This window comes from Nicotiana tomentosiformis, chromosome 3 (assembly GCF_000390325.3).
Source record: "Nicotiana tomentosiformis chromosome 3, ASM39032v3, whole genome shotgun sequence".
Classification (NCBI taxonomy): Eukaryota; Viridiplantae; Streptophyta; class Magnoliopsida; order Solanales; family Solanaceae; genus Nicotiana; species Nicotiana tomentosiformis.
In genome coordinates, this window is record NC_090814.1 from 53,689,343 (window position 1) to 53,704,728 (window position 15,386).

General features: G+C 35.0%; 1 protein-coding gene across 4 annotated transcripts; it reads left to right on the forward strand.

The window, feature by feature from the left end:
- Positions 1–4,437: 4,437 nt before the first annotated feature.
- LOC104100277 (uncharacterized) lies at positions 4,438–12,135 on the forward strand. 4 transcript variants are annotated; one of them, XM_070196969.1, is made up of 9 exons: positions 4,438–4,641; positions 4,829–6,230; positions 6,578–6,696; positions 9,619–10,236; positions 10,322–10,628; positions 10,948–11,113; positions 11,252–11,351; positions 11,490–11,648; positions 11,956–12,135. In XM_070196969.1, exons 2-8 carry the CDS (start codon positions 5,055–5,057, stop codon positions 11,605–11,607), a joined length of 2,604 nt encoding a protein of 867 aa, XP_070053070.1. In that variant the 5' UTR covers positions 4,438–4,641; positions 4,829–5,054; the 3' UTR covers positions 11,608–11,648; positions 11,956–12,135. The 4 variants fall into 4 exon arrangements, with proteins under 4 accessions (XP_070053070.1, XP_009605781.1, XP_009605778.1 ...); XM_009607486.4 differs by lacking the exon at positions 11,956–12,135 and having other exon boundaries at positions 9,619–9,661; positions 9,743–10,236; positions 11,490–11,824; XM_009607483.4 differs by having other exon boundaries at positions 4,439–4,641; positions 11,985–12,135.
- The last annotated feature ends 3,251 nt before the right edge of the window (positions 12,136–15,386 follow it).

Genomic DNA, 15,386 nt, shown 5'->3' on the forward strand with positions numbered 1-15,386 from the left:
GATTATCTTTAGGAATGATTTTAGTATAATTACTTTCGGGCATAGACATATAATACTATATATTAACATATAAACTTAATACCTTTATGAACACGTTAAAATTCCTATTAGTATAATCACTTCCGGAATAGAGACATATTTTTAGTCATGTAATCCTATTATTTTTAGGATATACTTCTTAAATATTTCTATTACTAATTTACTTTGAAAACGTATTATTTTGCCCTATTACAATTTAATTTGAGAATGTATTCTATTTCCAAATTCATTTTAAAAATGAGAGCATATATTATTATAAAAGTATGAATACAAGATTGATAGACCAAAATAGCCCTAAAATATCAAATAAAAGAACTCATAGGAAAATGACATAACTGTAATAACCTATTTTTTTGTACTACAATACCTTCTATGTTAATATTTTTTAATATTTAAGAGTTTAAAATTAATAAAATTATCCAAATTCTTATTAAAAATGTAGTAAGGTTTAATAAAATCATTTCCATAAGAATCCTCCGTATTGGCAATACATTAGTCCCATACCAAGAAAGACTAAAAGTAATATTAAATGGATTGTATAAAGCGTTGAAATTGAAAAAGAAATATCCCCACGATAATGTATTTTATATTATATTTGAACTGCTTTCATACCCAAGTAATATTTTTTATTATCAATTTTTTGTGTAATATTGAAAAATATACCCAATTATTAAAGAAAAGCTAAGAAAATATTTAAGATAAATGTGTGAGAAAGAGAAAAAAAATGGTTGGTAAGAATCAATCCCACTAATGATTCCGCAAACATAAAGATCTAAAAGTGGAATGTCAGGTCGATCAGAAGCCTAGAGGCAAGGGTCCAACTCTTCCTGAAATTGCGCTTAGTCTCGCTACCTCTTTAGTTTACTCTTTGAAAATAAAATTTATGGTGAATAAAATTATGATTATAATTAAATATTCAAAACAAGAGATGAACTAATATTAAGAATTTGAATCAACATAAAATAAATTTTACTTTATGAGTAAAATTATTTTTCAAGTTAAAAGAAATCTTAAGGTACATAAATTTATTCCATAAAAAGAGTGTTGGCGATTAAAAAAGTTAGAACACAAAGTAAAAAATGTTAGTATAATATTAAGAATCAAAAGGTTATACAAGTGTCTAAGGAAGCACAATCAAAACTAAATCTTGAACAAGAACAAGCTTTCAAGATTATATTATAAAAAGTCGACTCTAGTATAGCGGGCCGGGATTATCCTTTGTAGATGTCTCCGGTGAAATCGAAATAATATTACTATGTCATGCATTACTTGCAAATATCATATCAAGAGGCATGAAACTATTAGCAATAACAACAAGTGGTGTACCGACAACGATTTTATTACGAGGTCATACAACTTGCTTTAGATTTGATATACCTTTTCAAACAACTAAAATAACCACCATAAATATATCAAAGTAGAACAATGATGCTAATTTATAAGAAAAACAAAATTGATAATATGGGATGAAGCGCTTATGGCTAAGTGTAAAACGATCGAAATAATTGCCCTGAGTTTTAGAGATATATTGGATATCATTGAACCGTTTGGTGAAAAAGTAATGGTTTGGGAGGTGATTTTTGTCAAGTACTACCAGTAGTCCTAAAATCGACAAAAGCAGAGATTGTAAAAGTTAGTTTGCCAAAATTATACTTACGGCCTCAAATGAAAAAGACTCAATTGACAAGAAATATAAAAGTAAGAATAGATCAAGCATTCAGTGACTTATTGATTCGTGTCGAAAACAAAGAAGAGCATCCAATAAAAGATGATTTGGTTCTTCTAGAACACATGGTTATCAACTCTAATGGTAATAGTAGTGCATTTAATAAGGAAAATATTTTTATCATTAGAATAAAATATAATTTATGCAAATTACATAATAGAAATGAAAGAACTATCTTAGTTAGCATAAATGAATATGTTGATCAACTAAATAAAAGGTTGATTGTAAAGTTTTGTGGTAAAGATAAAATATTTTTCATTTTTTGACTTAGCAGAAGATGATATCAATAATTACTACCAAGAAAAATACGCAAATACTTTAATACCAAATGCCTTTCTACCATACAGTTGTCACGCTCATTATTTTTTACGTGTATATATAATAGACTAAGTTAAAATTGATCTTCCATTGCATATAGGTTAATTTTGAAGTTAATTTTGAAGAAAACTATGTCCATCATGCTACTTAAATAGCTTTTATAATAGCACACGGATGACATATAGAAGTTTTGATAACAACTTCATACATGCATAATGATACTGGTCAATGTGCTTCTAAGTATGTATTTTTCCCCGAATTCAACTTTCGTCTTCCGAAACTCAAGAATATCCTTTTAAATTTGTGTGAAAATAATTTTCAGTATATTTTGTGTTTTGCAATTATAATAAATAAAGCACAAGGACAAACATCCTAAATATTGGAGTATATTTACCGCAATATATTTTCTTACACGAACAACTATATATTGCACTTACAACAAGAGTTCTGGTTATGGCAGAGCAACCAAAACATTAGAAGGAAATATATACAAAAAATATTATCTACAAATAAGTGTTCGGTAAAATACCATCACATTAAATATTTTTAAACTATAATACATAATTATCTAACTAACATGACTAAATTGATCATCGCCTTTTTTACCCTTTAAAAATAGGTTTCACATTAGAGTTGTAATTTAATTAACTTTCCTAATATCTATCACTTTAAAATCAACTAAAATTTTTGTTACTAAATATTTTCTTATTGAACTAGGTAAAAGGTTTTAATATTTAGGACTTTAAAATCAATAAATTCTTTTCCTTATATAAATTTTTGTCCTTATTTTAAATTGTTAATATCTCACGTCTTATTTTTACTTTGGGGGAATTATTCTTGCATCTCTTCTAACTTCAGATTCATAATATTTATAACATCCCGAAAAAATTTTAAGTGTTTTAAGACCATTAAGAAGTTTGACGTATGCTAATTATATTAATTCGGGTATGAACAAGACTATTAATTTGAATGATATTAGTTGATCATGATAATATATGTATTAGGTGCATTAAGAATGGTTTATGGTCTAAGAAGAGCCCTAAGGCTAAGTCAACTTGGAAATTATATGCTGGGATAAAGTTTCAAGTAAGTTCTCATAAGACCTAACTTCAAATGAGCATAACTCTCAAGATATAAAGAGTTATATGGTGTGTAACCTATCAAATCAAATCTATTTGAGTCTAGTTTCCAACGCATTAAACCGTTTGTCATTTGGACAAGTATACAGAAAGTTATGGCCATTGTACTGGACCTATGTCATATGCGCGCCCAGATGCGCGGCCGCGCATATTTGAGACTTTCTGCCTTAGGTGCGCGGCCACTTGCCCGGGTGCGCAGCCGCGCACGTAGGAGCTCATTAAATAAACCCAATGACGGATAGAGAGAGGGGCTAAGTCATTTCTTCAATACTAGGGCTTTCTCTCCATCACCCATCTGGTCAAGGCTTCCAATACACACCTAAGGTGAATTTTTAAGTGTGTTTTATGATGATTTCACTTCTCAATCACTAGTTACAACAAGGTTTTGATGGGATTGCATATGATTTTTTCAAAATCTCAAGAACACCCCAAAAGTTATCTTTCAAGATTTGATCTACAATAGGTATGTCTACTACCTCTAACTAATTCATGGTGATTATTTATGTACGAAATATGTGTTAGGACTTGATTAATTGATTGTACTTGTATTCGTTATTTGTTGAGCAATATTAATGGTGTTCTTGTTGCCCTGCTGTTGGTTTTGACACCTGTATTGAAATAAAAAATTTTTTGGCTTAAATTATAATTATAATCGGCTTACTTAGTCTCTCCATCACGACGCCTGTGATGAAATTTTGGGTCATGACAATATTAAAGTCCGATATTTTATATTATATATTTTTCATCAATTCCTTTTGAAAATATAACGTTGAACATCAAAGTTTTTCCATAATATATTTAAATTCTAGAAAAAGGTTTATAGCTCTTTTTTTTTGTTTGATTGTGCATAAAAAATTTGTACACATATACCGAGTTACTTGAACAAAGTGAAATATTCTGAAATAATCAGTAGGTAATGTTGGATAACATTAAAATAATAAAGTAATTTGGTGGTAATTCTATTTCAATCTTCTCTTATAGTAGGAGTAACTGTTAGTCGTTAAATTAACGAGTAAAGTTGCGTGCTGACTGCTCTGATTAGTGATTAGTCTTTCCATTTTAAAAAGTTGGAGGGTGTGACTAAAAAAATAAAAAGCGAAAAAGCGAACAGTGCCAACAAAAAAATAAAATAAAATAAATGATGACATGTCAGCTTCATAATAATATCGCCGCTCCTCTCATTTGGTCTTTCTTTTCTGAAACAATAAAAAATAACACAAAAGCTCCCCATCTTTCAACAATATCGTAATTTCCCAGATCATCTTTTGTTTTTACCATTTCTCTTCTCTTTCATCTTTTCTGTTTCTCCCCCTATACAATACTACATTATATAAACATAATACGCATTCTATGGTGGACTTACAATCAGCTTGTTATTTGATTCTTACACTCTTCAGCCATAAGCAACAACCTTCACTGGTACGTTTCCCTTTTTGACCTAGCAATCATTTGCTACTTCTGCACTCTACTGTTTCACTTTCCAGTTCAATTTATTTAATCTCGTAATAGAATTATGTTTAATTCGTCTTTTGCGTGTATATATTTTCATTGCAGTGATAAAATCTGGAATTTTTTATAACTTGTCTGACCTGTGTAATTTGATCAGGTGATTGTGGTATTTATCAAACGTGGCATTGGCCATCTATGGATTTAATGAAATTTGATGTGAAATTAGGTTTAGGGTTTAGTAGATGGAGTTACTTGGGAGGAATTTGTATGATTTTGGTGGGGAAAAATGGTGTGTTCTGCATTTAGGTGGGTTTTAATTAGGGCAATTTCATTGTTGTATGATGTGTTAAGAGTCTTAGGTTGGGGGTAGTGGGGTTTGAAGGATGACTGATGTTCAGCAACAACTGCAACAGAAGCCCGAGAGCACAGGGGATGATGCCAGCTCTGAATTTGAGAGGGGTTGGGAGGAGTTAATAATGCGCGGGCACTTGGATGAGTGTATGTCGTTTGCTTCTTGTAGTTCAGCACGCAACACTGAAGACGAGGACGATGAGAGCAATGATCGTCTTGTGAGAAGGAGAAGGAGGAGTTCAGGAATTGAAGGTGGTGATGACCTGGCTGAGTCTTCTGCTGCTAGGAGGAGGCATTCACGGATTTTGAGTAGGTGGGCTGCTAGACAGGCAGAAGATATGATCACCACTATCGAGAGGAGGAATCGTGAGTCGGAGTTGATGACACTTTCTGGTTTGCATACTGTATCGACGCTTGATTCTTCGTTCTTGAGAGAATCACGATCTCCTAGTTCAAGGCATCAGGGTGATGCTGAGAGGAGCAGTAGAGCTTCGACCATCTTGCAAATGTGGCGGGAGTTGGAGGATGAGCATATACTGAATCGTGCCCGAGATAGGGTGAGGGAAAGACTGACACAACAGAGGAGTGTGGATTCTAGTACCAATATTTCTAGTACTAGTATTTCAGAAAGCCGGGAGAGTGAGAACCATGGTAGTTTGGTGGATGCTAATGAGAGTGAGAATGAATATGGTACTTGGTCTCCTGATGTGATTGGACCACAGATTGAGAACAGCGAGCATGAAAACTCCAGCCGTGAACAGTCTCCTGACCTAGGGGAAGTTGAGAGGGAGAGGGTGAGGCAAATCGTTCGTGGATGGATGGAGAGCGGGGTCAGTGACCATTCATCTAATGTCTCCCAGAGGAACGGTGGCCCAAGAGGCGAATGGCTGGGGGAGACAGAGCGTGAAAGGGTAAGAATTGTGAGGGAGTGGGTCCAAATGACTAGTCAACAAAGAGGAGCTCGTGGTGGCAGAAGGGAAGAACAATCCAGTGGGCTTAGTGCTCAAGTTGATCGTGTTCGTGATGGGTCCGCTGTTGACCATGAGGAAGGCCAGCCAGAGCATGTAAGAAGAGACATGCTGAGGCTGCGTGGAAGGCAAGCTTTACTTGATTTGCTTTTGAGGATTGAAAGGGAAAGACAGGGGGAGCTTCAGGGTCTTTTAGAGCATCGTGCAGTTTCTGATTTTGCCCATCGCAGTAGGATTCAGGTTAGTTTCTAATCTTTATCCCTTTATTCTTCATCCAGTTTTCATCTTCTATTTTACTTACGGAATCCTCAATAGAACTCATGATTTAATTGTCCATTTGTGCATTATGTTGTTTGTCCTTTGTTAATTGTGAAGTTTGACATTTTGAAGTTGAGAATTGAAATTACAAAGATATTCACTGTCTTGAAATGTGCTTGGTTTTACTTTGTTCCTATTAGAGGTAGATACAACTAGCCTGTTTGAGTGTTGCCGGCTGTACTGGAGGTGTCTTTGAACTGACTGTCAGCTAATTTTTTCTAGAGTTGTTGCTTACTTGCTTAGGTATCTCATTTTATACCCTTTTACAGTCACTACTCAGAGGAAGGTTCTTGAGAAATGAAGTGCCTGCTGAGGAAGAGAGACCACCTTCAATGGCAGCAAACGAATTAGTTCAGCTTAGGCAACGCCACACTGTCTCTGGGCTCAGGTATATGGCCTGGTTTAGTTGTGTTTTGCTGCAGGATTTGTCTCAATAATTGAAATTTATTACTTGTTGAAGCTTGTCCTATGTAATAAGTTATCAAATGTCTTTTCCCGTGCTGCATACTCTTTCAGTTTTGCTGTAGGGCAGTAACATCTGGTCCAATTAACTTCTGCAGCTGTCAGAATGATTCATGTGTTTATAAAATGATGGATAGTACCCTCAAGTATGATCATATCATAGTAACTTATTAAGGTTCCAGCATTACCAACTAGGTTTTTGTGCTATCATCCAGTTTGTTGATAGCCAAGGCTAAGAGCCCGTTTGGCCAAGCTGCCAAAAGCTACTTATTTTGAGAAGTACTTTGTTCAAAAGTGCTTTTCGAATAAGTATTTTTTGAGAGTAGCAGTTTGTGTTTGGCCAATTTATTTAAGAAGTGTTTTTTGCTATATTTAATAAGCAAATTGTGTTTGGCGAATCCCTTCAAAAAGTACTTTTGAGTTTTGAGTATCAAATTACAAAAAAAGGACAATATCAATATTAATTTTACAATTAGTATAAATTAAAAGAGAACTTTTTAAAATATTTATTGTAAAAGAATTTAATTAATTTTTTATTTTTATTTAAATAAATATAATTTTTTTATCTATTAGGAAGTATTGCATTTTTTCAATTATAATATATGCATGCATGCCAAAAAGAAATAGAAATAAAACTACAAACAAGAGATCATATAATATACAAAAGAAAAACAAAAATCATATCTTGTGAAGCGAATGTTTGAATCTAGTGATTAGCCTTGTAAATTATTTCAAAGAGGAATAGGAGACGAAGAAAAGAAGAAACAACAGAATAAAAAAGAAAGAGATTTATTTATAGTAGAAGGACTATTCCAAAGAGGATAGTAGAAGGAGAACAAAAATACGCCGAAATAAAAAAGAGAAGAAAGGGATGGTAGAAACAAAAAAAAAAAGAAAAGAAAAAGGTTAAATTAATGAGGGATAATTTGGAAAATATAAATTCATGGTAAGGATATTTTTGTCTTGAAAAAAAATTAATTTTCTGCTTCTGCTTTTTTAAAAAAGCTAGAATTTGCAGCTTCTTTCCAAAAGCAGAAAACTGCTTCTACTGCTGCTCAAAAACACTTATCCGTTTTGGCTAAACATCTCATGTGGTGTATTTGGGGACACGTTAGGTGATCTTACTATTCTCATCTGAATTCAAGTTGAGTTATTTGGCTATTAAATTTTATTGCTTGACTAATGTCATTGAACTGTTGTGTCTAAGATCGCTTAGAACTCAAAAATACTGCAGTACAGGCCTATAGATGTGTTCAAGTATGGTCGTTATTTGTTTATAAGGATTACTTTGGTTGTTTTCCCCTAAAAGCTGCTTGTGAATTGGTCTCTTGGTCTCTCTGCACATTTCAGTTCTTTTCTCCTTTTCTGTTGGCCGTATATTTTCTTGAGTTCTCTTTCTCTTCTGTCTATAATTGACACTTTTAAGTACAAATTGTGCATGTGAGGCTATAGAGTAATTTCAGTTCAGTATCTGTTTCGTGTATCTATCTTAACAAATCTTAACATCCCCCATCCCCCCCCCCCCCCCCCCACACACACACACACACACAAAACAACAAACAGAAAGGAAAAAATGGCAATGCAACCATGCTTAATAATGTTGGATTTTCTGAAAAGTGAAGATTTATGAAGGAACCCCCTTTTATATTATATTCTTCTTTTTGAGAATCATAAGGTTATATACATGAAGCACAAAGATTGTGCCAAAATTATACACTATTCAGTTCTCTTACAATTACTGTAGGAAGCTGAGAAAATCTTTCATCTTATCAACTGTATTAACATCTTCTAGCCTACACCAAAACCCCAAAAAAGGGAATACATCTGTATTACAGAATATAAATGTTGTCATATTTGTTTTCAAGAAACATCTTTGGTTCCTCTACCTCCAAATCACCCACCAGACATGCAGGAATGGTCTCCCATATCTTCCGCTTCCCTTTCCCAATGTCCTTGCTAGTCCAGCATTATAGCAGTTACTCAATATTTCTCACCAAGGTATTGCACCTGAAGTCATCCCCCAGACTTCTAATGTACTTCCATACACTTACTCCATAAGTCGACTTGTTTGTTTTATTGCACCAATTATTGTCCATCCCATACTTCTTGGTTACCACCATCTTCCAGAGAGAACCTTCTTTAAGATTAAATCTCCAGAACCACTTCAATAGGAGATCTTTTTGTTATGATATCTGAGATTTCAGAATGTATTGTGTTCTTCCTTTTTTATTTTTTATTTATATGTTGTAGTACTGTATAAGCTATCAAAGAGATTATTGCGGTCTTTCACTCATTAAGAACTCAGGCGGATTGATCTCAAATTAGGCATGTTAACTGTGGCTAAAAGGGAGTTGAGGTAATTGAATGCGGACCTTTTGTGAAAATAAAATGAACTAGAGGATAAAGTAGCTTCGACGAAACCACCTTTAGTTTGATAGTAATGTTTTATAGATCTTAGTTTGAATGCCACAATGTATTTTTTCTTTCTTATATGATGCTTGTAACATTGTTTAGTAATTATTTGATTATGCATATCTTAAAAATGGCCCGCTTAGTGTGAATTCTCCTTTTTGGAATTTCTAGAAGCAGACAAAGAATCCACATTTTCATTTTCTGCTTTATTATGGAGCTTTAATCTTTGAAAAGATTTTCTGCTTTGTGTTTCCTGCTTCATCTTATCCCTTGCATGAGATGGCTACCTAAGTGATTTTACATTTCCCAGACATACTTTGCCCTGATTCTCAGCTTTCTGTACTTTTGTGAAAGAATCTGCATTTATAGCTATTTTTGCAAAATGATAACTTTTATTGTGTTAATGCATGACTTCTTGTTCTTTTATCTCAACCAGGGAAGGATTCCGCTCCAGATTAGAAAACATTGTACGTGGTCAAGTAAGCAGCAATTCTGAATCTTCATCTAACAGTGGCAACGGTGGTTTGAGAAATAACCAGACTCGTACAAATCCTTCACAGGAGGTACAAAACGAAAATCTTGAGCAGCTGCAGTCTAGGGAACAGGAACGGAGTACTCATCAGTTGCCTGATCACAGAGAGAATGTTGATTCCACTACAGCTGGTCAGGCTACAAATCAGCTAGCATCTCCTAACCAAGGAAGGCGTCAAGTGGAACCTGTTGTTGAAGCTGAGGGAGGAAATCACCGCGGTGCAACTTCTAATGAACGGACTCGTGGAACTATGGAGAATACAAGTGGGAATTGGCCACAAAATCAACCAATTGCTTGGCCCCCTGAAACAACAGGTGAAGTGAACAGAGATGAACTCCGTTTACCAGAAAATCATGAGGTTTGGCATGAGGATGGGTCACGAGAAGCTGTGGAGAATTGGTCAGAAGGGCCTTCTGATCCTCCTAGAATGCGGCGTTCTGTCCCTTATAGGAGAGTTAGTAGATTCCATCCGCCCGATGATGATAATGTGTATAGTATGGAACTCAGGGAGCTTCTTAGCAGGTAAAATGCATGTGTCATTCTGTTTTCCCATCTGTGCTTATGAGGTCTTCTTGTTCTTTATTTGTTGAGATTCTTTGTCTGGTAGGAGGAGTGTTTCCAATCTTCTTCGCAGTGGCTTCCGCGAAAGTTTAGATCATTTAATTCAGTCATATGTAGAAAGGCAAGGCCGCACTCCAATTGAGTGGGATATGCATAGGAACTTGCCTATTCCAAGTTCACCCGAAAGAGATCAGGACCTACAGAATGATGAGAGAAATGTTGCTCAACCGGAAGGAATTAGCAGGCCTTCACTTGTGCGACCATCTCCTCCTGAACCTCCTCCACAACCACTTTGGCATCAGGATGTGCACCAGTCTGCTTGGCCACGTCACACTGTGCATCGTTCTGAACTTGTAAGCTTACCAGCCCTTCCTAGAAGCTATTGTTAGATGTCCTGATAATTTTTCCAGTTGATAGTGATACCTTAAGGCTATGCTTCCCTTCCTACATCCTTTCACAACTTAGAATCTTACATTCTTTATATGCTGGTAAGAAAAGCATCTAATTTAGTATGTCTCCAATATGAACAGAATAATATTCTGTTCATTACAGTATCTATAGTAGTTACATCCTATCAAATTGTCCCACGGTCTTTATATGTTCCATAAAAGAATGATTTCAGTATATTTATGCTGCTTTATCCGGAATTGAGCGCATTCTGTTCTGGAGCAGGAGTGGGAGGCGATGAATGATCTTAGAGCGGACATGGGAAGACTACAGCAAGGTATGAATCACATGCAAAAGATGTTGGAGGCCTGCATGGATATGCAACTGGAGTTGCAACGTTCTGTCAGACAGGAAGTTTCAGCTGCTTTGAATAGATCAGCTGGCGGACAAGGTCTGTCTCTCATCTACGGCATACGATAAAACATTGAAGCTCTTATGATTGTCGTACCTCCTCTAACCCATTTATCTGTTTCTCTTCAACATCAGTTAATTTCTTCTGATTGGGTTTTTACCTGCAAATTTATCACAGGAATTGCTGAGACTTCAGCTGATGGATCTAAATGGGGCCACGTGAAAAAGGGTACTTGCTGTATTTGTTGTGATAATCACATTGATGCCTTGTTGTACAGGTAAATTTTTTGTTATGCAGTTTCATGTACCTTGCAGCAACTACTTTAAAAAGTACAATTAATGAGTCTTATTGAGTGATATAACAACGTTGTGTTCAAGATCTTTTGATAGTTAATGCTTTCTTTGTATTTTGGCAGATGTGGGCACATGTGCACTTGCTCCACATGTGCAAATGAATTGGTCCGAGGTGGAGGGAAGTGTCCATTGTGCCGGGCACCCATTGTTGAGGTGATCCGAGCTTACTCGATACTCTAAAAAGAAAGGACAGGAAGCTCAAGAAAAACTGAGAAAAATTGGTAAGTTATAGAGGAGTTGTATGCTCCCTCTTGCCGAGCTTCTTAGATTCCTTACTTGTAGAGTGCTTACTTGCCTCTGTTCTTCTGATTATGTGGTTACGCGCTGTATAGTTGGGATAACTACCGGCACTGTTATAGCATCATTCATTCGTAAATGAAGGTTAATTCTTTTCCAATTAATGACTTATTCTGATTTTGTTCTTTTGTTTTTTTTTCCTTTTCCTTTTCCTTTTTTGGATTAAGCAAGAAGCACCGATTTCTTTTCCTTTTTTATTCTAGTTATATTATATTTTTGGCTTAAAACTAGGTGAAGAGAGAGTATGTATTGGTTTATAGGGCAGTGGTTCTCGCTGGTGCTGCTGCTGTTTACAGGGAAAAAGAAGGAAACGGCATTGGGAGGTTCATGAACTATTCATAAGTTCGAATATCATCTCTAAAACTTTGATTTGCAGTTTTATTTGAAATAATGGTGATCTTTTACGATTAATTTTGACCAATTGTCATCAGATAACTAAGTGTCGAAATGATAAAAATTGATCAATTTACGTATGAATAAATTCAATTTTCAACCGCCCAATCGACATTAGCCTAGTCATACATAAATTGATCATTGGTCATTATGACGACTACATTTTTTGGTTGAATACCTACCATAGACGTTGAGTAAAGTTTTGCATTGTTTCGTTTTGGAAGTCAAACTAATAACATCAGGAATGAGAAGTGCACAAATTCGTGTTTGAGGAAATATATTTAAAACTGAATAATGTCATGGTTGTTTGGTTGTTTTATAGTTCTCTGTCATGATCGTTGGTCAACATCACGAGTATAATTCTTTGGTTCAATACCTATCATTAATTATGAGTAAGTTTCATAAAGTTTCGGTTTAGAAGCCAAAGTAATATTAGTAATAACGTTAAGAAAGACAGTGTGCTATTTCGTGTTTAAGGATTTTTTCTTAAAACTGAGCAATGTTAGTGATTGTTGTTCAGTGCCACCTTGACTTCAACGGAAATGAGAGACAGGAAGATTTATTTTGGTCTAAAATAAAGGATTTTGGAAAGACTCTTTATCACTACGAAGTGGTGCGTAATGACGTTTGATTGGACTAAGTTGACGGACAAAATTTTTACACCAAATCATATCAAGTGTGGTTGAGTGATTCACTGATGTGGAAATACATGGAATTAACCATGATTAAGTGAATCTACTAGTTTTAATATAAATAACCGGTGTGAATAAGTTATTACCCTAAGTTGACAAACTACTCTTTGATGCAGAGGTTGATAATCTTTTCAATTCCGTTCCAATTAAGTTTGTCTTCTACTTTTAATTGTCATGTTTCGTGCTTTTTGTTACTTGTTGGAGGCACTCGAAAAAAATTTGCGCCGTTCGTTTCAAGTTTTGCCAAAAAATGCCACCTAAATTCTATTTTGGCTACTCTTGTGGGAGCCATCGGCCAGAAAAACAAAGAGAAAAAGATTCGAGCCTTCAAATATGGAAAATAGAGCAATTTATGCAAAATACCTATCGAGCTTAAAATAATTACCCTTCTTTATCCATTTGAAAATTATTTACAATATATACCTACCCAATTAAAATTAATTGCCTAACCTACCTACCCACCCATCCCAATTTTTTTTTACCCATTTGGCTTGGCTTAGCTTGGTTCGGCTTGGCTTGACTTGGTTCGGCTTGGCTTGAATTGACTTGGCTTGGTTTGACTTGACTTGACTTAATTTGGCTTGGCTTGAATTGGCAATTTAATAGCTTAGTCATTTGGCTGGGTTGAAAAAAAAAATGGGTAGGGGAAAACGGTATGGGTAGGGGCAGGTAATTATTTTCCATGCGATGGGTATTTACTAAACTAGGGGATTTGCATCTATACCCAGTTTTTGGGTCACATTTTAACCTATACCCGCTTTGCAAAAAAAATTGTAAGCATACCCACTTTTCGGGTAATTTCAGGCATACGGGCCTGAAGTAGCAAAAAATTATATCTGAAGTTTGAACTTCAGAATGTTTTGCTTGAAATATAGACTTATCAAAGCAAAACTTCAGATATTTTTGCATGAAGTTTGGCCTGACTTGCAAAGGCAATCGCACAAACTTCAGTTCATAGTACAATGGAAAACTTCAGTTCAATAATTGCTGAACTTCAGCAATTTTGGCTGAAATTTTTGTTTTGTAATTACTGAACTTCAACATTCTAGGAGCTAAAGTTTGTTTAGTATCTGCTGTACTTCAACATTTTAGGAGCTGAAGTTTATTTAGTATTTGCTGAATTTCAGTTCCTAGAGGATGCACTTCAGTTCAATAATTGCTGAACTTCAGCATTTTTGGCTGAAATTTTTATTTTGTAATTGCTGAACTTCAACATTCTAGGAGCTAAAGTTTGTTTAGTATCTGCTGAATTTTAGCATTTCAGGAGCTGAAATTTATTTAGTATTTGCTGAACTTCAGCTCCTAGAGGATGCACTTCAGTTTAATAATTGCTGAACTTCAGCAATTTTGGCTGAAATTTTTGTTTTGTAATTGCTGAACTTCAGCATTCTAGGAGCTAAAGTTTGTTTAGTATCTACTGAACTTCAGCATTTTAGGAGCTGAAGTTTGTTTAGTATTTGCTGAACTTCAACTCCTAGAGGATGCACTTTAGTGCTTGGGTCCTTTTGGATAATATTCTAAGCAGTCAACTTGAACTTCCCATCGTCCATCCTCATACCAGGAAGGAAGGTATCAGTGGGTTCATCAAAACTTTGCCATAGTGGCTTCCCTGACAAATCATCAATTAAACAAAGTTTTCTGAATCCAAGAGCTTTGCTTTATGTGAAGAAGATGCACTTGTGCCTACTTGTGTTAAGAAATATGAGTTCCTTGATGAGTCCAACACTTTGAGATTACCATCATCAATAGCGATAACGAAAAGTTCAGTTGATAAAAATGGAATTGGGTAGTTTCTGTTGGCAACCCACACAACCATTTCGGGACTCACCTTGTACCATATGAATAATAATATCATCTAGAGAAAAGAGTAATATCACCCGAAGAAGAAGAAGAAGGAGGAGGAGGAGAAGGAGGAGGAGGAGAAAGAAGCCTGAAATTGTTTAAAATGTGGGTACAAGTTAAAACTTTTTTAAAAAATGGGTATAGGTTAAATAAGGGCGACCAAATAGGGCGCCTCGTGCAATTTTTACTACTAAACTTTAGCATTTCTTCTACTTCAAAATTTTCTATGTGACTTGATTAAAGTTCACTATCGGATGCCCTCAACTTCTTGGGGAGAAGTTCTTTTTCTTTTTTATTTTACTTTTTTTGGATGCATCAAGTGGTTTAAATGAATATTGAGATTTAACTTCAAACTTGTTTGGAGTTGAAGTATATTTATTATTGTTGGAATCATCAAGTGGCCGTGCACGATATTGGCAATTACTAAACTTTAACTCTAATCACCTTGGGGCAAATTCTTACTTCTTTTTAGGCTGTGCTATTTTTTTCTTCTTTTCTTCAAGATTAATTAGAAATAGGAGATCTAAGTAACTTCGACCAAAAATAAAATAGAGTTAAAATTACTAAATTGCCAATATTAGTAACTAAATTGCCAATATTAGGAGATCTCATTTTCCATGAGATGAGTATTTTAAGCTTAATGAGTTTTTTTGCATAAATTGCTCCTTAGAGAACAGGCGGCTAAAGGCCCAAGCTGGTGAAGCACAAGGGCTTTAGGCCCCGTAAGTTTGGAGG